This window comes from Propithecus coquereli, unplaced genomic scaffold (genome assembly GCF_000956105.1).
Source record: "Propithecus coquereli isolate 6110/MARCELLA unplaced genomic scaffold, Pcoq_1.0 Scaffold4, whole genome shotgun sequence".
In the NCBI taxonomy this organism is placed as follows: domain Eukaryota; kingdom Metazoa; phylum Chordata; class Mammalia; order Primates; family Indriidae; genus Propithecus; species Propithecus coquereli.
The window spans coordinates 7079320-7106383 of NW_012149729.1; the positions used below are offsets into that span (position 1 = coordinate 7079320).

General features: G+C 38.1%; 1 protein-coding gene across 1 annotated transcript in view; it reads left to right on the forward strand.

Annotated features, from left to right (window-relative positions):
• CTTNBP2 (cortactin binding protein 2) overlaps positions 1-27064 on the forward strand; it is a 207044-nt gene that overhangs the window by 66611 nt on the left and 113369 nt on the right. Inside the window, exons 3-4 of the mRNA XM_012652735.1 lie at positions 7822-8046; positions 21313-22930. Of these exons, the coding sequence (XP_012508189.1) occupies positions 7822-8046; positions 21313-22930 (1843 nt within the window). The remainder of the gene's footprint in view (positions 1-7821; positions 8047-21312; positions 22931-27064) is intronic.

A 27064-nucleotide genomic window follows, 5' to 3' on the forward strand; every position in this document is an offset into this window, starting at 1 on the left:
TCTCGAACTCCTGGCCTCAAGTGATCCTCTCACCTCGGCCTCCCAGAGTGCTAGGATTACAGGTGTGAGCCACCACATCTGGCCTCCATTCCTTTTTATTTACAAGTAGGATTTTCTTCCTTCTTTCTTCTTAGAAGAGCTCTTCATTTTAGTTTTATTTAATTTTGATCTACTTGAACTCCTTACCACTAAGACAGAGATTTCAGGCTGGATAGATAAATTTTTATGTTGGCTGTTTGGAAAAAATCTCTCTATATTTTCCATCCCTTTTGATTTTGAATCATAGTATTTCAGGGTTTCAGAGGGATATAACAATTTAGAAGCCAAGGACTGTCCTGACTTTTGAGACCCCTGCATTATATTTCTACCACTTATTTTTTCTTTAGCCTGTGCTTGAAACACAGCTGGAGACAGATTTCACTCCAAGCCAGTGCAACCCATTGTACCTTAAAACAGCTTAGACGCTTAAAAATTCTTTATTGGCCACAATTTTCTTCCTTGGGAATCATGTAAATAAATCATCAAACACCACTTTAAACGTAAGATGCCTTCAGATATTGAAGAGGACAATCATGCCCCTGTAAGTCTTTTCCTCTTTTAAACATCCCTAGTTCTTTCTACTTTCTCTTCGGTCTTTTCTTCAAATCCTTTTGCTATTGATCATTCTTTAACTACTTCAGCCAAAAGTGAGCCCAGGAGTCCAGGTATTGTCCAGTTCTGACATCTCTTTTCTGTAGATTAACGAAGCCTGGGGTTGAGTTGCTGGTTTGGGGGAGGGACAGCATCCATTTCATTGTTCACTCCTTGAGTATCCTGTTGGTCGACACCCCCAGGTGTTTTTGATACTCTCTTCTGTGTTTGTACTCAAGAGCTGACTCACATTTCTTCCTGCAACAGTGCATCTGGTCAGATTGGACTCATCATTTCATCATCCCCTGTGGCTTTTTGTATCATTGGTACCCAAGATAGTCACAGCTATGGTGACTAGGCTAGAGCTGAGGACAGAATTCCCCAGAAGTCTTCTTGCAGTTAGATCTGTGTTGATGCTATTTTTTTGTTGTTTTTAAATTTTTCGGTAATCAGTTTGGGAAAAGCATATCTGGACACTATTTTTTATTGTTGAATTGTACATTACACTTAAATGATATATTCTGTGAAGGATCTTGAAAAAAACTGTTTAAGTCTAGTTAAATTATGATCACATATGGTCAGTAATGATGGAAGTACACGTAGAGCACATAGAAAACTCTGACTTCTTGGGAATGTTGTGATATTTTTGTCTTTCTTTTAAACCTCATTTCTTTGTGCTAGTTTGAATAGTGTTATAAACAATACTGATTTTTGAAGGCTTTTCTAGTGTTCCAAAATACTCCAGTCATGTTATCTTTTAGTGCTTAAAAAAGCGTAGGCTTTAGAGGAAGACTTGCCTGGATCGAGTACCAGCCCCTATTGAAGTGACCTTGGGCAACTCACTTAACCTTCTAAGCCTCAGTCTGCTTGTCTGTAAAACTTGAATTGAAATAATGGCTATTTCCCAGGTTTATTGTTAGGACAAAATGAATATAAAGCACCTAGCAATAAAAAGTTCTCAATAAAAGTTATTTTGATTAGTATTTTTTAATTGTTGCAGAATCATTCCAGCTTTTCATAAGATAAAATTATTTCAGTTACAAGTTTGTCAGAATGTTTTAAAACTGGTGGTATGTTTTATAATATTTTAATTATGACTCATAAGAGAGTTGTAGTTTCTTAGAGTATTATGTGCTGTAAGAAAAATTGGATATTTCAAGTATCCTTTCTTTTATTAATCACATCCAAATTAGTTCAGTTCATTGTATAGAATGAAAGCCATGGTATGAATGTTGTGTATGTTAAATTCTCCAGGAATCATGGCTGTGTTTTTACTTCTTGCTTGTAACTTTCTCAAGATAAAACTTCAGATTCTGATGAAATTGTTTTTTCAGAGTATTCATCAGTCTATTTAGGTTTAAGAGTTCCTTTAAGAGTCTGTTTTTATTATTACAGTTAGTCTGTGTCTTCATAATGACTCATTTCCCTAAAATGCATTTCATTCTCAAGCAATTCTGATGCATAAACCAAGAAGTTATCTGCACATTCAGCTCTTGCTTTTTTAGGGACAGCCCTCCTCAAACCCCTCAAACCCAGCGTAATAAACGTTTCAAGGCATTTTTGTTACATTGTCTCTTTACATATTAAAGCACATCTACATTGTTGATATGCTCTTATTAAATGGAATGTAGTACATTAAAGATAAGTACGCTTTTACAAAGTAAGATGTTCTAAGAAAGGTAAACTTTTTAGAATGTTAAAAGAAATAAACATCTCATTTGTTAAAGTAGATAAAGTTGAGGGACTTCAAGTAGCTTGGACATGCATTCTGTTACGGATGCTTTCTTGAATCCAAAAGCTAAACTCTGAAACTTTTGAGATGAGCAAAAGAAGAGAAGGTGTCAGTTAGGGCTAGTGGTCCCTGGGGAGCTACATGGGTGAAGGAGGGGAAGCAGTCCCAAGCAGCTAGCACAATATGGTCAAAAGCTTTAAGTGTTTGAGTGTTGAAAGGCTTTAATTAGAGAAGAGACTAAGGAGCTTTCCGCTTTATAAAGGCTACTCTGACAATTCTGTGGTATACACAGTGCTTCTATTATAAACAATTCAAGCTGGGGGTGCAGAGAACAATAATTGGTACAAAGAATTGTGAGCCATGGAAAATCAATTGCTACCCCCCCACCCCCCTCCGACCCCCCGTGGTCCTCCCAAAACTGCTCTCACCTGGCTGTAGATTGGAACATTGATGAGTCTTTCCTGCCATCCCCTAGTTCTGTCTTGGGTAGTGGGTGAACTGATCCTTAGCTATCATTTTCTCTAGAATTAGTTCAGCAGTGTCAGAGAAGTCTGACATTGGCCTTACTTCCTCTCCAGGTTCTTAAAAAGATTGTACGTTGGTGAAGAGACTCTACTTCCCTCCAACAGGGAAATGTGGTCTGAACTCTTTCTTCAGGGGGCTCTTGGATACATACTCTATTTTCCTAAGTCTGTCAGGTGCTACCTTTATCCATTCAAAAGTATTCATCATGCACCTGTTGTATGCCCTGTGGTAGGTTGCATGTCAGTTAAATAAAAGTATCCCCACTTGAAAGGAATTCTAAGCAAAATGTTTAGGGGAAGACGATGTCCAGTGAGGCTCAGAGTGACTGGACTCATCCCATAAATCAGAGATTACAGACTGGGTGCAGTTTTATTTTGTTTGACTGGCAAGGTATCATAATTTTTTAAAAACTTGAATGCCCTTTGTTAGAGCATATCATCTCTAGTTCACCAAAAGTCTACCATTCAACACTGATATACGGCATGCCAAATACACACAGTGACGTTGGCTGCCTGCCCCTGCGGGCATTTGAGTGTGTCGCCACTGCCCGGCATCCTAGTAGTGGGAAGCCTGGTTGTTGGATCTTGAAATTTCCAAGTCCCCCAAAAGTGCCCAGATGGATAATTGGATCCACTATGTTCTCTCTTCTTCCATCTGGGAAGACTTATCCACTTGGGGTAATATATGTTGACATAGAAAAATAATTTTCTATTTATCTCTGGTAAAAATCAATGAAAAAAATGAATACATTTTATTCTAATACTAAATATATAAAAATAATTTTAAAAATCAGTTATTAGTCAATTCATCATATTCCATGTTATGAGTATACTAGGAATTCATAGTATAGCATCTTTTCTTTATATTCTTATTTAATCTATGACTTTTAACCATGAAATCAAGATGGGCAATTGCAGTTTTATTTATAAGCCTACTAAAAAACTGTAGACAAAAAAAACATTTTAAGTCTTAGAATTATTTCTAGAAACCCTACTGTAAGACAAGAATATAAAAATACATGTTGAATATATATAACACATAAACAAATTTGTATATGTTCATACAATAAAATTATTACCTGCTATCTCTGAAAACAATAAACATGAGTTCAGGGGTCAGTTTAATGTTAATGAAGAACACGTGGTTGTTTTTTTTTTTCTTTTTGAGACAGAGTCTCACTCTCTCTTGCCTGGGGCAAGTCAGCCTAGCTCACAGCAACCTCAAACTCCTGGGCTCAAGTGATCCTCCTGCCTCAGCCTCCCAGGTAGCTGGGACTACAGGCACACGCCACCATGCCCGGCTAATTTTTTTTCTATTTTTAGTTGTTTGGCCAATTTCTTTCTATTTTTAGTAGAGACAGGGTCTCGCTCCTGCTCAGGCTGGTCTCGAACTCTTGAGCTCAGAACGATCCACCCACCTCGGCCTCCCAGAGTGCTAGGATTACAGGCGTGAGCCACCGCGCCCGGCCAGTACACATGGTTCTTGACATTCATTTTTACCTGCGGTTTCCATGATTTAAGGACTTAAAAGAGTGAGATAAAGCACAAGGTGTCTTAGCCAGTGGTCCCCAACCTTTTTGGCACCCGGAACCAGTTTCATGGAAGACAATTTTTCAGCGGGACGCCGTGGTGTGCTGTAAATATAGATGAAACTTTACTCACTCACCCCACTGCTCACCTACTGCTGTGCAGCCCACCCTGCTTTTCCTAAGTTTTTCAGCGGGGAAGGGATAGTAGAGCTCTGCAGCCTGGTCCCTCATAGGCCTCAGACCAGTGCTGGTCCACAGCGACCCAAGGGTTGGGGACTGCAGTCTTAGACAACAAATGAGAACCTTTTTTTTTTTTTTTTTTTCAAATGAGACCCTTTAATTTCTCTAATTTTGAAAACTAAAGATGTCAGGAACATAGTTGCATGGCTAGTTAGCTAGAGATACACAGCCACTGTTTCTACCCCTAAATGAATCTAATGTACATATCTTGTACTTCATTGTAAGTGTCAGACCATATTTGTAAAACAAATTAATTGGCCTTGGCATTTTTATGTTAGTGATCCTGTATGTGTATAATTATACATTTTCAGCAGAAAAAAAATTGCCCACATTTAATGTCACAACATGACTGTCAGTTAAAACTAACAATTTTAAAATAAAACCAAACACAACAAAAATACACACGCAAAAAACTATTTCACACTAGTAAAAAAACATGATATTAAATATTTTTAGACTATAAAATCCACTGGGCAAAACAGGAAATGAGTCCATGATGTAGTATTTACCTCTTATATTATGTGAAAGTTAATTTTAACCCATTTATCAAAAGTTCAATCTGATTTAAGAATAACCTATGTGTTAAGAAATAGTTTCAGTTTGTGTTAAAAGTATTGTACATCATAAAACATGTCGGATGGGAGAGTAGAAATCAGGTAATTACAATGGGTTGTTAAAATATAAGTTTCAGCAGGGAACCCATAATGATAAATATTGGATACTAAAGTGAGGACCAATGACAAATTTTCAGAAGAAATATTTGAAATCTAGTTTTGACTTTTAAACTTCTCGCCTACATTAAGGGTATAAAAGAATGCAGTTGTTGGAGATTAAAGAGAAAGATTTTTATCAAAGAGCATTTCTCTGCAGAAAATTGTGCTCTGAGTCCTGCTGCATCCAGTTGCTTTTCCCTTCCTCCCAAGTCAAGAGAAAAAGGACTCAAGGGACTGTGTAATGACTTAATAGATTTGGTTTCTCCTGCAGATCTTGGTGGGCTGGGTGGAGGTGGGGCTGAACAGGCAGCCACTCTGTGGAAGTGAAGGGGAGGTGGTAGCAGTTGTCATTTCGCACGGCCTCCCAGCTTTTCTCATGTTTCCTGAAGACCAGGTTGGGCCCTGGACAGCAAAGAGTGGGAATGAGATTGATTCAGCTCCTATTCAGTAGGAAGGTCTGGAGAGAATATGAGACCTCGGCCGACTAAAGCTGGATTCCAGATGCTACAGAAGGAGCGTATGCAGGGCTGGCTTCACGGGCATGTAACCTGTGCAGTTGCAGACGCCTGCACTCAGCAGGGCTCCATGACTGGTTAAGTGCCATGCTCTGGCCATCTTGAAATTCATAATTATTTTTGAACAAAGAGCCCCACATTTTCATTTTGCACTGAGTCATGCAGATTATGTAGCCTGCCCTAAATTTATGCCCTATATCAAGGAAGCTGTAGATGAAGGGGCCCCTGCAGTGTGAGGCAGGGTGGTCCTCTAAAGAAGTCACCAGCCACTTCATGGGAAAAGAGAAGGTTTTAAACATTCACCCCACTCAGTAAAGCTAGCTGACCAACTGAACCAGGCAAGTAGAGCATTCCTGCTCTTGTCACCTCCCCTTTTTCATCACTTCCAGTCCCTTCAAACCCAGAAGGGACTAAAACAGCTTAGAAAGGGGGACAAGGTTTTGAAAGGTTGCCAGGAAAGGGAAGCTACCATCCCACTGAATGGAGATGGACATTCTAATAACCAATTTGAGACTGTTTTTATGACTTAAAGTGACTATAGGACTTGGGATTTTTATTAAAGTGATTAGGAAAACCATGCAGCCATCCAAGTTTTCATCCAGAGTTAGGGGGAAAACTATTACATTGAATAAATATTAAAGTAAACATGAACAAAATGAAACTGCTTTCCACATTGCATCTCTCAAGTGATACTTGCTCAGTATATGGATTACATAATTGAATTCAAAGAATCTGAAAACAGCAAATGCTTTTAACTCATAAACCTTGTTAGCTTTTAAGTTTAAAGTGATCTTTTGAAAGCTAGCTTTAAATTTAATGGTGAAGCTGGACTTTTTGTAAATTTTATTTTTTAATTTAATTTAGTAATGGGAAAAGAAATGATAGATTTTCCCATTTGTTATAGCACTTGTGTTTATCTAGTTGGTTTGCTAACAATGGCCTAAAAATGGAAAAGTTTGCTTGTTCAATGCAGTTGCCTTTAAAGTGAGGAACTGTATGTAATATTGCCTTAGAAAAACGTGTTTAACATTTTGATAATTAAGCTTGACTTACCATAATTTGGTTTTTCCACTGGCAGTGACATAGAACAATTTTTTTTCTAGAGGCCACTCCAAAATGACTTGAGTTAGGAAAATGTTGCTAGTTTTCAATATATTTCTACTGCTGTTTTCCATTTTATGCAGAGACCGTGGTAGGTTAATTATAGAAAATTGCATTTGGTGCTCATTACATGGGTGTGAAATTAACTTTGTCACTGATGGACTGACATTTAGAGTATAATTAGGTTGCATTCTTTCCAGGGATTCTGTGAACTACATTTTAATGCCCTTCAATGATGAGGAGATCGTTGTACTTTTTAAAATTTTCCGAAGGCTTTTATAGTTGGTCAGGCTTTATAAAATATGAATATCGTGATTTTTTATTTTTATGTAAACATGTCACAAAGTATTTTCTTCTTTAGCAAATACCCTTATAATTTTTTTCTGGCTATAAAAAATGTATGGGAGATTTTTTTTATCATTCAACCTGATAATTATTATTTGAAATATAAATTCTATTAATACAGAGATAATTTTGTTCATTTTTGAACTTTTGCTAAAAGTTATTTTAATCGTCAGTATTTCTGATTTTACTTTAAATCAGAAAAGACTACACCTTAAATTTACATCCTTGGAGTATGGCATCATGGGAAAAACTACATTTGCATCATTTACAATGTAAAAGACAACATTCTTGAAGAAAATTTGAAAGCAGACTGAATGGCATGCCAGCTAGTCAGAGAATGGGGGTCACATTCGCACCTCACCACCTGACGTTGTCAGCCATCACCCACAGCAGGTTGTGAATGCTATTTGGAAAAGTAATCACAAAACCTTCTTATAAATATCTGTGTATTTTCATTTCTTTCTTCAATACATTTCTCTAATTTTGTTATAGGCTCGCAGGAAGGAAGTATTTATCCAGGAACGGTATGGGAGATTTAATCTAAACGACCCATTCTTGGCACTCCAGAGAGACTATGAAGCAGGTGCCGGTGACAAAGAGAAGAAGCCAGTTTGCACCAACCCCCTCTCCATCCTTGAAGCAGTCATGGCCCACTGCAGAAAAATGCAAGAAAGGATGTCCACACAGCTGGCTGCCGCTGAGAGCAGACAAAAGAAGGTATTGAGGCTTTCAAACAGTTATTTTCCCCATAACACAGTGTCACATGAAGAAACCATCTCTGAGGTTGTTGTTTGTTCTTAAATATTATATTTCCAGGAAGGATTGCAATAAATACTTAGAAGTGCAAGATGCTGGCAGATTCTGGTGTCCCTTTTAAAATGTAACTTAAAGTGTTTAAAATGTAACTCAACATTAAGCCGTAAAGGAAGCATGACAGAGAAATTGTGTTCCCATAATAGTTACTTCGTTACTTTCTTTAAAATATCGATATTGATTTTGGACTCCGTTCCATAAGACATTCTTGGCTGCTAGGTGGGTAATCTGGCAATGCAGCCAGAATTCTCTGATTATGTGATGGCCTCTCCAACTTATTTTATCCATCTCTGTCTAAAATATTTCTTTGCAATTAGAAATGATTTTGTTTTTTATTATTTCTTTGGAAAATAGCATGAGGAGAATAGAATGAAGGTTTGCATGGTATATCCAGTCTCACAACGTGTCATCTGAAAGTCCTGGTTAGTGTCAAACTCACCTCTGGGATGTGATGGCCGTGTCAGCTGCAGACATCTAGCCTCTTGCTCACATGTGTTTCATTTAAACCGAGCTGCTTCCCCCCTCCTACATCCCCCACCGACACACACAGATTTCCTGCCCTTGAGTACATGCTTCAAAGAGTACTAAGCTTGATAAAAACTTACTGCAATCAGCCATAAGGAAATAGAAGTTTAAAATTTGTCCTATCAATATTCTGCCAAGACTGTTGATTCCCTTTATTAAAAAAGAGAGTGAGGAAGTCAGAGAAGCTAATCCTGTCTGGTATGATTAGAATTAAAACTATAATAATATGTTCTCCCCCACCATTATTAAAGTATGAATTAAAATGTTTCTTTTGATTTTTTTTTTTTTTTTTTTTTTTTTGAGACAGGATCTCACTCCTTCACCCAGGCTAGAGTATAGTGGTGAGATCATAGCTCACTGCAGCCGCTGAACACCTGGCCTCAAGCAGTCCCCCTACCTCAGCTTCCTGGATAGCTGGCATTACAGGCACATACTACCATGCCTGGCTAATTTTTAAAATTTTTGTAGAGATGGGTCTTGCTATGTTGCCAAGGCTGGCCTTGATTTCCTGGGTTCAAGTGACCCTCCTGCCTTGGCCTCCCAAAGTGCTGGGATTGCAGGCATGAGCCACCACTTCCAGCCTTCAGAGAATACTTGATATCTCACATTTAACACTTGATTGACAATTAACCTTAATGCACTATCGTATAAATATTTATGATATTGTCGGTTAGTATGTGTGTCTTTTCCCTGTAATTATATCTTTACATTAACATATGAATGCCATTGTTCTGGTATAGGTGTTGAATACATTTTCCTCAGTATATTACATGGCAGAAAACTAAAGCACTGAGTAAAATAGGAAGAATAGAAGGGCTTCCATGGATGTGAGGCAAAATCAGTTTTACTCCGGACTTTGCAAACCCTATACAAAGCCCTGCAGACAACCACTGAAGTCTCTGGAGGTTTTCAAAACTCCCCACAAACCACATAAGCAAGAGCCAATGTATTTCAGCTGATGTCACTGAAACTCATTTGTATTTCTTGGATGAGCTACATTTCAATTATGTTCTTAACGTGTCAAATGAGCTATTTCATAATAAATTATTTATGCTGGATTTTATGCTGCATTATCAAAAATCAAGAAAATATTTTGATTTCATTTAATATATAAAAAATGCATACTTTCCTAAATTTTACTTTATGCATTCATTTTACTTATTTCTTTTTTAGGGGAAAAAGGAACATTTCTAGTTTAATCAAAGATTTTATTATCTAGCTGCTTTTTTTTTAAATCAACTTACATCCTGTTTGTTTCTGAATGACTGGGTCATTTCCAACATGGCTGGTTGTGAAAGGAAATTGTTTCTGTCCTATGGGTCCTGAGAGGCTAATATAAAATGAGCCAGTGGTCCGTCTCCCATGCATAACAGGGATACAGGAGTCCTTTATGGCCAGATTCATCGGCTGTGTGGTTTCAGTGAAGAGTCACTCTGACAGGGAGTGCTACCTTTTGTTCTTAAAGAATATTCTATTCCAGAAGATCATAGCGTGTGAGAATTACTGTTTCATACTCTTACCCTGTGGCTTAATTTATAAAGAAAATATCATATTAGGTGATAAAAGTAGAAACACCAAAGTCATCTTTTTAACAGAATTACCTGTTACCCTTAGCTCTGAAAGTAAATATTTTAACCAAATGTCTTCCATTCCCTTGCTTGCATATAGAGTAAATTGCAGCTTTAGAAATCTAAAAGCAGTAAGGGAAAAAAAATCCATTATTTTAAATGGGTCCAGCTCTTTAAATCACTGCCAGAGTGAAAGTCTGGGAAAGCAAAGGCCCCATTATCTACAATTGAGGTATTTATTATCTGACGCTGGGCATATCTCTTTGGTAATTCTAAGACATTTGGCCTGAGCGCTGCTCTGGTTGGCCTCTCAGGGCAGGAGAAGAGACTCCGTGCTCATTCATGCGTTGGTTCCTGCTGAGACTTCTAATAGGAGGGTTAACTGTCTGGTAATTTGTGTGCCAGGGAAATTTGGGCAAGAGTCAATCTGGCAAATGGACTGAGCCTATAAAGCCACTTTGAATAAGCTAATGAGTAATCATCACGGGGAACTTTGCCTCCGGTAATCTACTTCCCATTTTGAGCCAGTTACCCAGGGTGTAATGATATTTGTTTTCTGTTTTTAATCTTGTGCATCATCTTTTAATAGAATTTCTATTCGAATTTATCTGAACAGTATGGAGAAAATCCATATATTTTCAAACATTTTATTCATATTTAGAAGACATAATTTTTAGCCCAGAAATAGGAAAGAGCTTTTAATTTAAGCAGAGGCTTTAAAAGTAAGAAGCCAAAATAATAACTAGGAAATTAAGAGGAGGAGCAATTATTTTCACCAGTAAAAACACTAAAAATAGGTTTATGTGTTAGATACAATTTCTTCTAGGTGGCAGCTCAGTATAATTAGGTGAGTTGCATGGCAATAGATGCCTCAGACAAGATTCTTAGTTTTGGGCAGGTGAAGCCAATGGTCAGTGAGTTAGGCAGAAAGGGCATTTACTGACTGGCTTACAGAAACATAAGTTGGCTTATAACATGGCTCAGCATGGCTGGCAAAACCTAGGGGACCAGCTCTTACCAGCGAGTGTCACAGACAAGTGCTCTCTACACAGCTAGCCTGCAGCAGGTGATGCTTCTGATGAGAGGTGGATGCTGCAGCTTGCCCCTCGCCCCACTGGTGCCAGACAGCACACTGCCATTGCTGCTCTGGTTCCTGAGTCCTGGGTGGTGCCTCCCCCGGGCCCTACTTCATTGCCTCATTCATTTCCTATTTGAAGCCTAAGGTGCATGTGATTGGTCAAGCGTAAGCTACACGGAAGACCAAGAAAACAACCATTGGACATGTTTAGCTTCTATAGGGGAGAAGCGTAAGGTGGAGAATTCTCTTAATATAGGAAGGAATTGGCAGTATTAGACAACTCAAGAAATGGCAAATGGGTTAGAAATGAACAAATTATTTGCTTTGTTTACTTGATTCCATATGCCTTTTTTTCATATTATAAACACTTGTACTTTATTCTGCCATTTACTTTCAGTGCTCTCTCATTATATAATGGTTACCCTATCGTATATATAAATATATTTTAATTTTAAATTGCTCTCTAGATTTTCATTCAATAACAACATGGTTGAGAATCATCTTTACTAATATTTGGGGGAAGAGTACTTAGGACATTTTGCACATGAATGATTAGCTCATTCCTGAGTCTTTTTTGTATAATTCATTGTTACATTTCAAAATGCATTTTGATTCCCCAGGAGCATTGCAGAGCAGTTATCAACAGGGATCTGGAGACTGAGATCTGTGGCTATGAGCAGAGATTTTCAGGAGAGGGCAGTTTGCCTGATTCATGTAAATAGAAATGAGTCAAAGCCCTGCTTCCAGGGCTTGCCTTCCCACTCTTGAAACTCTAAATTCAGAGGAAGGGGCAGATGAGAACTGCAGAGCCCAAACACTGAGTGGTAGCTATAGCCCTTTTGAGATTTAAAAAAAAAAAAAGAAAGTGAAAAAGATCTTTTAACATGTTATTGTTACATGTTTGTTTACCAGGATTTAGCAGGTGGGTTGGAGTAACCAGGTGGAGAAGAGGTCAGGGATGCAAAGAATGTTAAAAGATTTGGGAGGTTGGGGAAGCAATAAGGAAACATAGTTAGATGTCATAAGAGTACTTGGTGGTGTGACAAATATGTACTCTGTTTTCTCATTTTATAAATGACCATAATTGCTTTCTTTTCTGTTTTCCACTTTGAATTAGAACTAATTGCCTTTACATTGCTGCTATGCTCCCACCTACATAGTTTTCCCTTTCATTCTGTAAAAACATGTGTTTGGTGCCTCCTCATTCATGGCTCCCAATCTGGATGCTATTCTTGGAGCAACCACCCACTTTCTCACTAGCCGTGAAGCCACGTTAGTTTCTCCAAGCTCTTCCACACGATCCACTGCTTTTCGCAAAAAGGTTTGGTGAAACTGCTCCATGCAAAATTCCCCTCAACCCCTACTTGAAAGGGGTCAGGAGTAGATATAAATTGGACAATGATATTAATATAACAAAGTCAGCTGGAATTCAGTAATTCATGTATACTTGTGGTTTCTTTTTAACTTAGTATATAGTCCTGCAATCTGATCATCTCTCTAAAAATTTTGTAAGGCCCTAGAATCAAATGGAGTTTATGCAATTTTGTAGCCTTAGTATTTCCAGTGTGGTTCTTTGTACACAGCAGCAGCTCATTAGATATTTTTTTCTCCAGAGGTTATTTAAAACATTGCTGTGACAGTGTATGAACAAACTAATACTCAGATCACTCAAGTTTGAATAAGTGCGCACTTGTTGCTAATATGCTGACCTGAACAATCCTTACAAATTTGTTACTGTAAATATTAATATGAAGTTACTTTATGGGAGAAGTTACTTTATAGGAGAAGTCAATATAGGAGAGAATCAATGACTCTTGGTGGGGATGAGAGGGGGAAGTGTTTCAAGATTACATAGTTAAATCCAGAGAGCTTAAGGGACTCCCCTGAGATGTAATGAGCTCACAGAGCATTTACTTAGTGTATGCCATTCCCTATGGAATTAACTCATTTGATCCTTAGGATATTACGTAATAAGTGCTGTTATCATCCCCATTTTAAACAGAAGAAAAATGAGGCCACAGAGAATTTGAACGACTTTGCGTACTGGTTTGAACACAGGCAGTCTGCCTTTACAGTCCACATACTTAACCACTGTGCTATAGTGTCTTTTATTTGACTTGTTTATCATTTACATCAGTGTGGAGTCACGGATTCTTACTCATGAGGTAGAAACTTCCTATCACTATCTGTCCAGATTTGGCCAGTAGGAGCCTTTTTACACTGCCTCCTTTTGCTCTATTCCCATCATTCTTTGAGTACTTCCTTACTTTCTTGCAGCAAGATACCCCAGGCTCATCTTGTATTTTCCCTATCTCAAACCCCGGGATTAGCCATTTCTTCCAGGAGCAGTAGTTTCCTTTTTGATGGAAAATGGTATTTAGAAACAAATCTAGAGCTAGGAAATTATATATATTTATCACATTCATATGTACACACATCTATATTTTGTCTGTTTCTCTCTCTGTATCAAACCATGAGTTCTCATATTGATACTGACATTCCTGATCCTAATCCAAATCCATGGAGTATGTTCCAGTTCTTTCTCTATTTATGACTCCTTTCTCCAACAGTGAGAAATTCAGCTTCCATTGTACTTCAATATAGTTACTTGTTTATTCAAGCATAGAACACACAGTAGTTTCAGAATTGCTAATTCATGCAACTGTAAAAGACCAATATACAGTTCAATATTTGTTTACAAATTTTTAAGGAAAAATTTACATGAAGTGAAATCCACATATCTTAAGTATACGTATTGATGAGTTTTGAAAATGCATATACTTGTGTAATCTGCACTCCTAACAATATACAGAATATTTCTGTCACCACAGAGAGTTCCTGGAGTCGCTTCCCGGTAAGTCCCTCTCCCAACTCAGGCAACCACTGAGCACTATTCTGACTTTTTAATCATCGATTGGTCTTACCTGTACTGGAACTTCAGTTAAATATAAGCCTTAATGCAGGAACTGTAAGTTTTCCAGCTTTGTTTTTCTTTATCAAAATTGGTTATTCTAGATCCTTTGTGCTTCCATTAAAAAAAAGAAAATAAAAGCAGTTTGTTGGTTTCTCCAAAACTTTGCAGGGATTGAAATTTCATTGAATCTGTAGACTAATTTTGTAAGAATTGACATCTTAATAAAATTGTCTTCCAGCTGTGATTATAGTGTATTTCTCCATTTAAGTTATTAATTTCTCTTAGCAACATTTTGTGTAGTGGTCTTATATGTATTTTGTTGGGTTTACTTCTAAGTATTTTATTTTTTGATACTATTGTAAATCACGTTTTTTTTTTTTTTTGGAATTTCCAAATGTTTGCTGTTAGTATTCAGGTATTCAATTGAATTTTTTATGTTGACATTGTATCCTGTGATCTTGCTAAATTACTTAAATAGTTCTAGCAGTCTTTATAGGTATTATACATGACTTTCTAGGTAAGCGGACATGTTATCTATAAATAGAGCACATTTTACTTCTTCCTTTCCACATTGCCTGCCTACCTTTCTTTCTCTTCTTTTTTCCCTGTTATTGCAATGACCAGAACCTTCAATACAATGTTGAATAGAAGTAGTCACAGCAGACTTCACTGTCTTTTCCTTTTTCTTAGGGAGAAAATATTCCATATTTCACCATGAAGTATGATGTTAGCCGTGCTTTTCATAGATGCCCTTTATCTCATTTGAGGTTTCATTCTAACTTTGTCAAAAGGTTTTTATCATGAATGGGTTTTGAATTTTGTAAAATGGTTTATCTGCATCTATTGACATAATCATGGTTTTACCTCTTTTAATATGAATTACACAAATTGATTTTCAAATATTAAACCAACTTGGATCCCTGAAGTAAATCTCAGTTGGTCACCTTTTTATTGCTGTTTTTATATATTGCTGGGTTTTGTTTGCCTGCGCTTCCCTAAGGAGTTTTATGTCTGTGTGTAGGAGGGATTTTTTTGGTAAATTTTTTTAAAAATTGTTTTTTGTATGAAGCAAGTTCTTGCTTCGTGAAATGAATCGGAAGCATTTCCTCCTCTATTTCCTAAGAATGTGTATAAGTTTGGCATCATTTCTTTTCTTTAATTTTAGCTAGAATTCACCAGTAAAGCCTTCTAAGCTAGGAGTTTTCTTTGGGGAAACATTTTTAATCATAAATTCAATTTCTTTAAAAAATATAAAGCTATTCCAATTTTCTGTGTCTTTTTATGTCATTTCTGAAAATTATGTATTTCAGAGGAATTTGAGTATTTTTAATTTGTTGAATTTATTGGCACAATATCCTTTTAACATTTGTTCATTCCATAGTACTATCCTTTCTTTCATTCCTGTTTTTTGTAATTTGTGTTTGTTTGTCTCTATTTCTTGATCTAGTTTTCTAAATGTTTAACAATATTATTAATCTTTTAGATGAGAAGCACCTATTGGCTTTGTTAATTTCTCTGTCATTTGTCTTTTCTATTTCTTTGATTTCTTTGTTAATTGTTTCCTTCTACTTACTTTGGATTTAATTTGCTTATTTTTTCCTGGCTTCTTACGGTGAAACTTGGATGATTGATTTGAGGCAACTCTTTTGCTATGAGCATTTAAAGCTATTTCTCTGCCCTCTGCTTTAGCTGCCTTTAGCTGCCCTGCTTTCACTGAATCCCACAAATTTTGGTGTGTTGTATTTTTATTTTCATTCAGCCCAAAATATCATATAATTTTGTGATTTCCTCTTAAACCTTTTTACTATTGAGAAGTCTATTGTTTCATTTTTGAATTTGGGGATAGCATAAATATCTTATTATGATTCATTTATAATTTAATTCTGTGGTCAGAGACCATATTCTGTAAGATTTTAGCCTTTTGAAATCTATTGGTAGTTTTTAATAGCTCAGCAAGTACATCTGCAAAGACTACATCTTCTGTCATTTTGGGGTGTTCTGCTCTATAAATGTCAATGGCCAGGTGGTTTTTTTTTAGTGTTATTCAGATCTATATTCTTGCTGATTTTTTTAATCTAGATTTATTTATGAGAGAAGATTGTTATTATAGATTTGTCTATTTCTACCTTTATTTTTGTCAGTTTTTGCTTCATATATTTTAGAGATAATTATCGTTATTACCATCATTTGTTGTAGGTTCTTTGTATGTAATGTGTCTTTAATTTTTGTCAGCTTTCAAGCTTATTCCGTATCTGTTTTCAGCAGTTTTAGCCTAGATATAATTCTCTTTTATATTTATCTGCTTTGAGGTTGCTGAGCTTCCTGTATTGGTAAGTTTGTCTTTATATCAAATTTGTGAATTTGGGAGCCATTTTTTCTTTCTTTCCTATTCTTTTTTCTCCTTTTGGAACTCTAGTTACATGAAATTTAGGCTACTTTATATACTGTCCTAGAGATCACTAAGATGCTGTTCATTTTTTTGAATCATTTTTTTCTATGCTTTTCCAATTGGATACTTTCTTTTGCTTTATTTTCAAATTCATTGTCCTTTTTTTTCTGCTCTCTCAAATCTGCTATTAAGCCCTTTCAGTGAATTTTGTGTCACTTTAGATATTGTACTTTTTTTCAGTTCTAGATTTTCCATTTGGTTCTTATTTTTATATTTCCATTTCTATGCCAAGATTCCCCCTCTGCTCACTCATTGACCATATTTTCTTTGAAAATGTCTGCTTTAAGGTCCTTGTCTGCTAATTCCAATATGGATCATCTTGGGCCCAGTTTCTCTTGACTACTTTCTCTGGACTATGGATCACTTTTTCTTCTTCTTAATTTCTTTGTAGTATGTCTAGTAATTTCTTACTGTACACTGGACATTAAGGATGATATGGTACAGACTCTGGATTCTCTTATCTCCTGAAGAGTTGTATTTTGTTCTAGTAGGCAGTTAACCTGGTTACATTCATGCTCTAAACTCTTGTCTCCTTGCAGTTGGCTACAGCTGAAGTCTTTTCTCAGTTCTCTCAGCCATTCATCAGATACCTTCTGTCAGTCTGCGTGGACTCTGCCTCATAAATGTGTGATTCAAGGACCAACGAAGGATGCTGGTGGAGTTACTTGTGGCAGCCCCAGGCCCACCCGTTTGACTCCGCGAGCCCATATAACCAGCGCTTGTGCTTGACCTTCTGCTGCCAGGATAGGGAGTTGCCCCCAGTTGAAAAGCTATACAGGGGCAAATCTCACCCAATGCTATTGGCATTGGAGAGGAGTAAACAGGAGGGTTTACTCCTCTCCCATTTCTACCTCTTTTATTGTGCTCAAGAGCCTTTACAGCATTATTTATTAATGTTTTTCAAGGATTTATAATTATTATCTGCAGAAGATTTAGTCTCACAAATGTTACTTCTCCATTATTGGAAGTGGAATTTTTTCTGATATACTTTATAATTGTTGAATTATAACCCCTATCTAACTTATAAAAACAGCCATTTACAGGTTTATTGTAGTCTATTTCCTAGATCATTGTTTACCTGTAATGTGTTTTCAGAGGGAAAAAACAGTGCAAAGTACACATTTTAAAATAACACAAGTAGCTATTGTATTATGAATTGAAAACTTAACATTTTTTAGTGCCAGGCAGTAAACATGTTTTACACATGTTGTCTCATTTAATGCCATAAAGTAATTATCAGTATTGCTCTATTGTGCAAACAAAGGACCCATATAGAACTGATCTTTAGATAACTTACCAAGGCCACACAGCTAGTAAGTTTGGGATCAGAACTTCATACAATATCTTCTAGTCTCTTAAGCACAAAAACTTTGCCTCTGGACTGAAATGGTCAAGGAATTTTTTTTAATACAAAAATTATTTTTAAAGTATGGGAGTATGTTCATATACTGATTGGAAGGAGCTTGTAGAGGACCAAATGTTTGATATTTATAAAGAGCAACATGATGACCGATGGAGCAAGTCCCAGAGGTGACAGGAGAGAATGAAGTTAATTGCTGAAGGAAAGTTCAACATTGAACAGATGGAAGCCTTTCTCCCTCAGGTCGAAGGGAAGGACATGGATTGGTGTGGCTATAAAAAAGCTTATGCGAGGAGATAGGATGTGGGGTGGAGGGGTGAGTTAGTTTGAATTTTCTTGATAAAGGAGTCTGTAAAGGTAGACTGAGAGTCAGTTTGAGTGATCGTTGGGTGAAGTTTTGGGAAAAGTGGCAGAGGTTTGAAATATCCCCTACAAATGGTAGAAGAAGCTAAACAAAGTCAGATAGAATGATCCATGGTTGGGGCTCAGAGGTTAATTGAGTCTGGAACCTTGTCTTTGTAGGTGCATCAGTTGTGAGGTTTCCCCTGTGCTCTGCTGTCTATGGTAGGATTAAAAAAGACATATATTAGTCTCATTTAGGATTTATAAAGCACAAGTGATGGAAAGACAAAGATACAAAAGAATTATGGATGCTTTTATAGTAGTATAGTTTTCTGTATAAATAGCTGAGATTAGTAGATGCTTTCCAGTTGGAACTTTCTTCAATTAGGTTCTGAAGTTTAAGATAAAAATTTTTTCAAAAATGAAGTATGATGATCCATAATGAAGAATTACCATGGGCAAGAAGTGTGTTATGGTGGGAAAGCTTGAGACGAGCAGAACCCAGAGCGAATGCCATGATTCTGACACTCATTAGCGGGATATGACATTGGGGAAATCACTAATGTGGCCTCTAGTTAGTTGTTTTGTAAAATGAGGGTACCTCTTAAAATTCTGCGTCTTCAGATGTTAATTATGAAACTCATTTTAAAAATAAACTGAGAGTTGACCTAGTTTGTGCTTTTTCTTACATTACTGTAAGAATTTTTTTGTTGTTGGGATTAATATAAAATACATTTTAAATCTTAATAGTTCTAATTTTGTGTATGTCTTCTAACAGCAGTCTATTGGTGTATTTCAGAAGAATTAATTGTGCGTTAGCCGATAATAAGTCAAATTTTCTACAAGACACCCATATGTATAAAATACTCATATAAATATAGTATATGACCCTCCTATTGTTACCCAAGTCTTACTTAATCTACTTATGAAGTAACCCCCAAAATTTCATACAGTAGAATGGAGTATATGTGTAATTATTCTTGAAGAATTATCTATATTCCTGACACCTATTTAGGGGACTCATCCCAATGCTATTCAGCAACGGCTCATCAAAGCCAGAAGCATTCCGAAGTAAATGAATAATATCTCTGACATGTAGTTGGGCTATGTGAGCCCCTTTTTCCCCCTTTAGTCCCGTGTCTGTTTTCTGTGAGGGCGATGGATTGGTGGATTTTCACAACAGGGTGAGGAACAGGAGCACATCCTCACAACTGAGGTCACAAGAGTATTTTTTTCCTCTGTAATTGCTAAAATCTGACTTAAATAAGCACTCACTCTCTTGAGAGGATATTTGTGTTTAACATCTAGAGGAGAATAAAAGTCCTTTCCATGTCTTTAATCAGGTAGATCTACTCTAACCTCTGTGAACCATAAAGCCCTTTATCGACCACCAGTGGAAATTCCTCTAGTGGGCAGGTGAGGTATTGTGGGCCAACCTGGCTCCTGCATCCTGGCTCTGGGTGTGTCATTTGTCCTTCATGAGCCCCTCATGATGGAAGCTCCACTGGAGAGAAGTGAGAAACCTACAGGGACGTGTTAGAATAGTGCAGCTGTAAGGCTGCCCATGTACCCAGAAAGCCCTATCAGTGTTGGGAAGTTTGTTGTTTCTGGGGAACTACGTTAATTTCATTCATTCATGCATTCAACAATTTATTAAGCACCACCGTGTGCCGGTACTACCATTCTGGGTCTTGAGGACACAGTCCCTGCCTTCATGAAGTCACATTCTAATGGGGACATGAAGGTACTAAGCAAAGGGCCATAAACACAAGGGTGGAGGGACTGTTATTTTCAACGGGGTGGTGAGGGAAGGAGGGCTTCCCTGTAAAGGTGACAGTTAAGTCCTAAAGGAAAGAAAGAGCCAGCCTCTTGTGATGTTTGATGCTTTTGTGCATATTAGAAAACCCCATCTAGAGAGAGAGATTTTTAAAAGCTCCTTCTCTCTCTAGGTTGATCAATTAGAGAAATGTTTTCTCTGGAAAGCACCCATCCTAGGGACCTATGGCTTTGGTAAGCAGACAGTGCCTTTTTGTGAACGAAAAGACACCCCCCTCTCCAGGCAGACGCAGCCCCATTCCTGGGCAAACACTTAATGGGTAGGGAAGGAATAGAGTTTTGTCCCCACTCATCCTTCCTGCTGGTCACTCTTGTGCAGCGCACACGCTGCTTAGCACAGAAGCTCTACGAGAAAGCATGTGGTGGAATTCTAGGCAGAGAGAACAGCAAGGTCAAAGACCCTGAGGCAGGACCATGTGCAAGAAACACCAGGGAAGCCAATGCAGCTACCAGAGCGAGCAGGATCAAAGGAGGAGACAAGGTCAGGCTTTGGGTTCACTGACACTGATGATAGTATAACATAAATCTTTAGCTCTTTATAGTTTTCAAAGAACTTTCATATATGATTTTATAGGATTTCTACAGCTCATGACAAGAAGCTCAAAGAAGTTACATTACTTAGTTAAGTAATACAATCAGCAATATAGGGGCTTAGAATTTAACTGAAGTCCTCTGCTTTTAGCACTTTTCATGATACTGCACCTCAGAGATGAGTTCGTAATTTTAGAGCACTAAACCTTTTTTATATCACCAGCTCCCTTACAGAGCTCTATTTTTATGAAAACAGACCTTTCTGAACTCTGTGCTGTGATCTGAAGCGTCCAATTATTGTTCTTTTTCTGTAGTTAACTTCAATAGATTAAAAAATTCTCTATTGTAATTTAGATGTTTTCCATAAACCCATTTACATCTATTTTCTCATCCTAATAGGTCTTTGAAATATTATCTGATCACAACACTTTTTGAAAATGTGGCATTTTTGCTAACCCAAACCATGTAATTGTTAGAAAATTAATTTAAAAATCTCACAAAAAGCACTTCTTTGGTGAAAAGAAAAGTGTGTGTATTAATCGGGGTTTTCCTGTGAATTTGTTTCAGCTGGAAATGGAAAAGCTTCAGCTACAAGCCCTGGAGCAGGAGCACAAGAAGCTGGCTGCCCGCCTGGAGGAGGAGCGGGGCAAAAACAAGCAGGTGGTCCTCATGCTGGTCAAGGAGTGCAAACAGCTCTCGGGCAAAGTCATCGAGGAGGCCCAGAAGCTAGAGGAAGTCATGGCCAAACTGGAAGAGGAGAAGAAAAAGACGAATGAATTAGAAGAGGAACTCTCCGCCGAGAAACGGAGAAGCACAGAAATGGAAGCTCAGATGGAAAAACAGCTCTCTGAGTTTGATACCGAACGGGAACAGCTTCGTGCCAAGCTGAACCGCGAAGAAGCACACACCACTGACCTCAAAGAGGAGATAGACAAGATGAAGAAGATGATCGAGCAACTGAAAAGAGGAAGTGACAGCAAACCAAGCCTCTCTCTCCCACGCAAGACAAAAGACAGGCGTTTGGTTTCCATATCTGTGGGAACAGAAGGGCCTCTGACGAGGTCTGTTGCTTGCCAGACAGACCTGGCGATAGAAAGCACTGACCACGTGAAGAAGTCACCTTTGACTGTACCTGTAAAGCCTTCCCCGGGGAGCCCCCTGGTCCCCGCGAACGCGAAAGGGAGCGTGGGCGCCAGCGCCGCGTTGGTCAGACCAGGGATTGACAGGCAGGCTTCCCACGGGGACTTGATCGGCTCTTCTCTACCCACTCTCCCACCTGCAAGCACAAACAGAATCGAGGAAAACGGACCGAGCCCGGGCTCGACCCCAGATCTAACGAGCAGCACAGCGCCCCTGCCCTGCAGCGCCGCCCAGAGCCCGGTTGCAGCCGCGCACGCGTTACAGTCGCCGTGCGCCAGCGCGCCCCCGCACCCCGGCCTGAACCCGCGCGTGCAGGCGGCTAGATTTCGATTTCAGGGCAATGCTAACGACCCAGACCAAAACGGAAATACTACCCAAAGTCCTCCATCGAGAGATGTCTCTCCCACGAGTCGTGACAACCTAGTGGCCAAACAGCTAGCTCGCAATACTGTGACCCAAGCACTGTCGAGATTTACAAGCCCTCAAGTGGGTACTGCCGCAAGGCCTGGAGCGTCCCCCACAGGGGACGTTGGCGCCTACCCTCCAGTCGGTCGGACCAGTTTAAAGACTCCCGGTGTAGCTCGAGTTGACAGAGGAAATCCTCCTCCTATCCCTCCAAAAAAGCCAGGGCTCTCCCAGACTCCTTCTCCACCACACCCCCAACTCAAGGTTATTATGGATAGCAGCAGGGCCTCGAACGCAGGGGCCAAAGTTGATAACAAAACTGTGGCTTCGCCTCCTTCCAGTTTGCCACAAGGGAACAGGGTAATAAGTGAGGAGAACCTCCCTAAATCATCCTCCCCTCAGCTGCCACCAAAACCGTCCATAGATTTAACTGTGGCACCTGCAGGCTGTGCTGTCTCAGCCCTGGCCACGTCTCAGGTGGGTGCCTGGCCTGCTGAAACCCCTGGACTGAACCAACCTGCATGTTCAGACAGTTCCCTTGTCATTCCTACCACCACTGCCTTTCGCTCTTCCATAAACCCCGTTAGTGCCTCATCCTGTAGACCAGGTGCCTCAGACAGCCTCCTGGTAACAGCATCAGGTAAAGGGATTGAAATATTGTACCCTTTTTTAAAGAATGTGGCCTATCCTCTCACTTGCCTTAATTTCCTTCATATTGCTTTGAAACTTTTTTTTTTTTAATTTGGTACATTTTTCCCCCTATTTCTTTCCTCTCTTTTTTTGTATTTTTGTTTAAAGACTCCGGGGTATGGTGATTCATCTTGCTATACGAATTGCGGTTTGGTTACGCTTAGTGCTTTCTTCTTTTAAAATAACCTGAAAATAGTGTCTTGAAGCATGTGGAGACCATTAATTTAAAGAGACAAAAAATTTACAGGAGAGGAAAGAATATTCTTTCTTCTCACATATTTATCTTACAAGACCTCAGTATGAATGAGTTATCAGATATAGTATGGTTCAGTTCTATCCCTTCTGAGATGAAATTAGAAACTTAGAAGTAATTAACACTAGCCTGGATTATCAAATTAATTAGATTTGTTCTATAATTGGGATATTCTAGATTTTAATATCGGCTTGTTAAGGTTATTTTTTTACCCTCAAAAATGGAGCGTGAATATTTATAGATCTATTTCAAAAGCTGTATACCCTGTTTAGAGCTGTCATCTTCCGACAGTTGAGCACAGATGGATCACATAGCATGTAGACTGTATTACAGAAGTTTTCCATTTCAGACGTGGTTTATGAAGTCACTGAATCTGGGACTCTTGAACAAAGAACTGGATTTTTTCCCTTTTGTGATACAGTACTAGAGGAAGCATTGCTTTTTATTGACACGACTGAATGAGTTCACTGAGCAAACGTGGCTCTAAAATAATGTTATGGTGCCAAAGTTCTGGTAAAGCTTTGGAAAAGTCTCTCCTACCATGGGATCTTAGTGGTTAGTGGAGACCACTAAGAGGGAACTTTAAGAATTGAAGGAAGATTTGAATAATGTTACTTTTAAAGTTTAGAGGGGAGAGTGGGGATGAGAAAAACAGCACTAGCTAATTATCAGGTAATGAAAGCAGTACACCAAGACTTATTTGTCCAATTACAAGCTATTTCTTTGAGATTAAGCTCTTTGTGAGGCTATATCCATATTTTGAGGGGCAAAGTTAAGAATTGGAAACAGGATGGATTTTGACATTAGATCTGCTTTGAAATCTAGACTCTGCCACTTGCAACTGTGTGTTTTTGGTGACTTTTCTTGAACTGAGCAAGATTTTTCTTCCTTATTGTGGAGCTTATGCTACTCATATAGGGGAAGGTAGCTATTAGGAGGAACAAATGCTATCACATGTGAGAGGGCATGGTATTGAGCTTAGAAAAACACAAGCGATCAATAAACAGGTGATGTCACTGCTTCACTGATGCTGTTACTTAAAGCATTTTTGAGAAGTTGCTTTAGAATTGTCTTTACTCTTATTTTGTGATGTCTTTACAGGCATTCAGCTTTCCGTATTTTTGATCCAAAATGGTTTTAATGAGCTGGACAGCCCTTCTCATGACCTACAATAATGCTAGCGACTTCTCACTAATTAAATCTACCCTCAGAAAAGGAATTTTTGATATCATTCAGGAGAATCAGAGAATGACCTGTAAGATCTTTGGGCAGCCACAAAACACAAGTTCCAAAAATGTTTGGAGCAGGAGCAGGGATAGTAATATGAATGCCTAGACTATAGAATAGAAACTTTACAGGAGATAGAAGTTTTGTCAATTTTTTAAAAAAATACAAAGCCATGTTTAAGCTTTGATATCTTGAGACTCTGCCAGTTGTTGCCTTGCTTGTTACTGTGGTCCAGGGTCCAGCTGCAAACGTCCTTCGGTTTCAGTAGAGAAGCTTTACAACCAAGATATATGACTGAAGAGCATTTTGGCAGCAGGATTTTAAGTTAACTTTTAAAATGGACAATTCCTAATCTATTATATATTCACCAGAATGACCTGTCTAGGATATAGTGGAATTTTTGATAAAGGAGCCATAACTTCTCTGAAAAATTCTCTTTGCTTGTGTTTGGAGAGCAAAAGGCAATAAATAGTGGACCAAAGATACGGCAGCCACTGAAGATAAGTGAAACTGCTTTCTTATTTTCTATTCTTTGATTTTTGCAATTTGGCCGAAGTGTTCTCAGAACTGCAGGATCACCCTTGGTAGGATAACAAAATTCTATCATCATTTGATTATCAGATGCGGCTCATTAGGGGAGAATGTCCTTAGTCATTCAGCAAGTGTTGACTGAGCAACTATTTGCTATGGGGAATGGAAATGTTATTACACTTATATAATGGGGAGGTGTAACTATATAACTCTACTGCGGATGGAGGTCAGCCTGAACTTACCAAATGAGATACAGGATTTCAAATCTGTTTTCCAGTTAGATTGCCCCTATTTTTGCCACCATGACCATTGGAACCAGGAAGCACCAGAGTTCCCTCCATCCTGCTTCCTAACCTGTCTGTGCCTGGGTGAGCTTGTGCCTCTCCAGGTCATGAGCCTACTGAATGGTATTAACCTTCTCAATAGCCACTAATAACCACTGGGGTTGCCAAGGGCAGAGCATGGGGACGGAGTACATCTGCCAAATACCTGACAGATGTCTATTCCAATGTCAGTGATCAAATGAGCACTGAACTGAGTGTAAAAAGGCAGGATTAGTCCATTTCTGCCTCTTTCTAGTTATCACCCTAGGGAACAAATTCTCTCTGAGCCATTAGTTCTTCCATTTAAAAATGAAAGCATTGAATCCCCTCTAATAATAATAATAATATTTCCAAACAAAAAAGATTTCTTAAACTTGCCTGATGAATTTTCAAACAACAGTTCGGTACCTCTCCCTCGTTGGAGAACCACTAGATCCATAATCTTTCAAAATCTAAAATTCTGTATTTCCATGTCAGCTTGTATCTGTGACAATTATGCCTTAAAGCACCAAGGAGAATTAGAATGACAGAAGTTACCATTTTAATGAATTGCATTGTAAATTACCCTAACTCTACTGGCAACTTTTATGGCCAAATGTTAAATTTTTAAATAATGTTTTAAATTCTAAATGAATTAGAATTTTTTGTTCCTCCTGAACTTGTCAAATGAACACATTTCAAATGTTAGATGGACAGAATCCTAAATTGAAAATAATTGTAGGCAACTGAGTTCCCATACTCTTGGAAATTTTTTTCTGTTTGTTTTTTAATTTGATACATTTTATTTAATTTGGTTCATACTTTTTTCCTTTTATATATCTTTTAAAAAATCATTCTCCATGTATGATTGGCTTAAAGGCAAATCAGAAAACAAGAATGATCTCGGCTATGACATTAACCTCTCTACCCTCTGAAGCTGATGCCGGAAGCTGTTCTCAACACCTCTTCCCTCTGCTATCGCATGTTCGGTCTGATCCCTTCCTCATGGCATGTTGTGCGAGATGCTCACCTTTACTAATGTTTGCATACGACACTGCAAAGCTGAATGACCTTTTGCTAACATCATTAGAGTAGCTGTATGGATACAGGTCTGTTCTGTCATTATTTAACCATTACTTAACCAGTTAACTAAATATTACCATTTTATTGTTGGGAATTTCAGATGAATGATACAGTCTCATGCTGAAGTTTTATCTCATATTTATGGCAGGATTTATTAAAATAACTTAAACTTGTCTGTGCTAGAGAAAATTGGAAATGATAGTGAAGATGTAAAATTTATTTGAAGTTTAAGAATACTTGATACTTATAAAGCATTTCTCTTTGGTAAAGATTTTAAAAATGTAGTCCTCTAAGAATATAAGGAAACCAATATATCTCCTGTAGTTCTATATAACAGAAAGAGAACTATAAGACCCTTGAATGGTCTAAAGATTGAGAAAAAAGTTTGAATGAAACTTATTTTTAAAAATAGGATTTCTCAGGAAATTATAGCCATAATTGAATATTTCCATGTAAAGCAGTTGAAAAATATATTTAAATTGTCCCCCCTCCAAGCCTAGAATTGTGGTGATAAAAAGAAAAGTGAAAACAAAACCCAAAAGAATAGCAAACCATTTAATATACATGTGTTGGGCCAGGCATGGTAGCTGATGCCTGTAATCCCAGCCCTTTGAGAGGCCAAGGAGGGGGGATGGCTTGAGGCCAGGAGTTTGAGACCAGCCTGGGCAACATAGCAAGACCCTGTCTC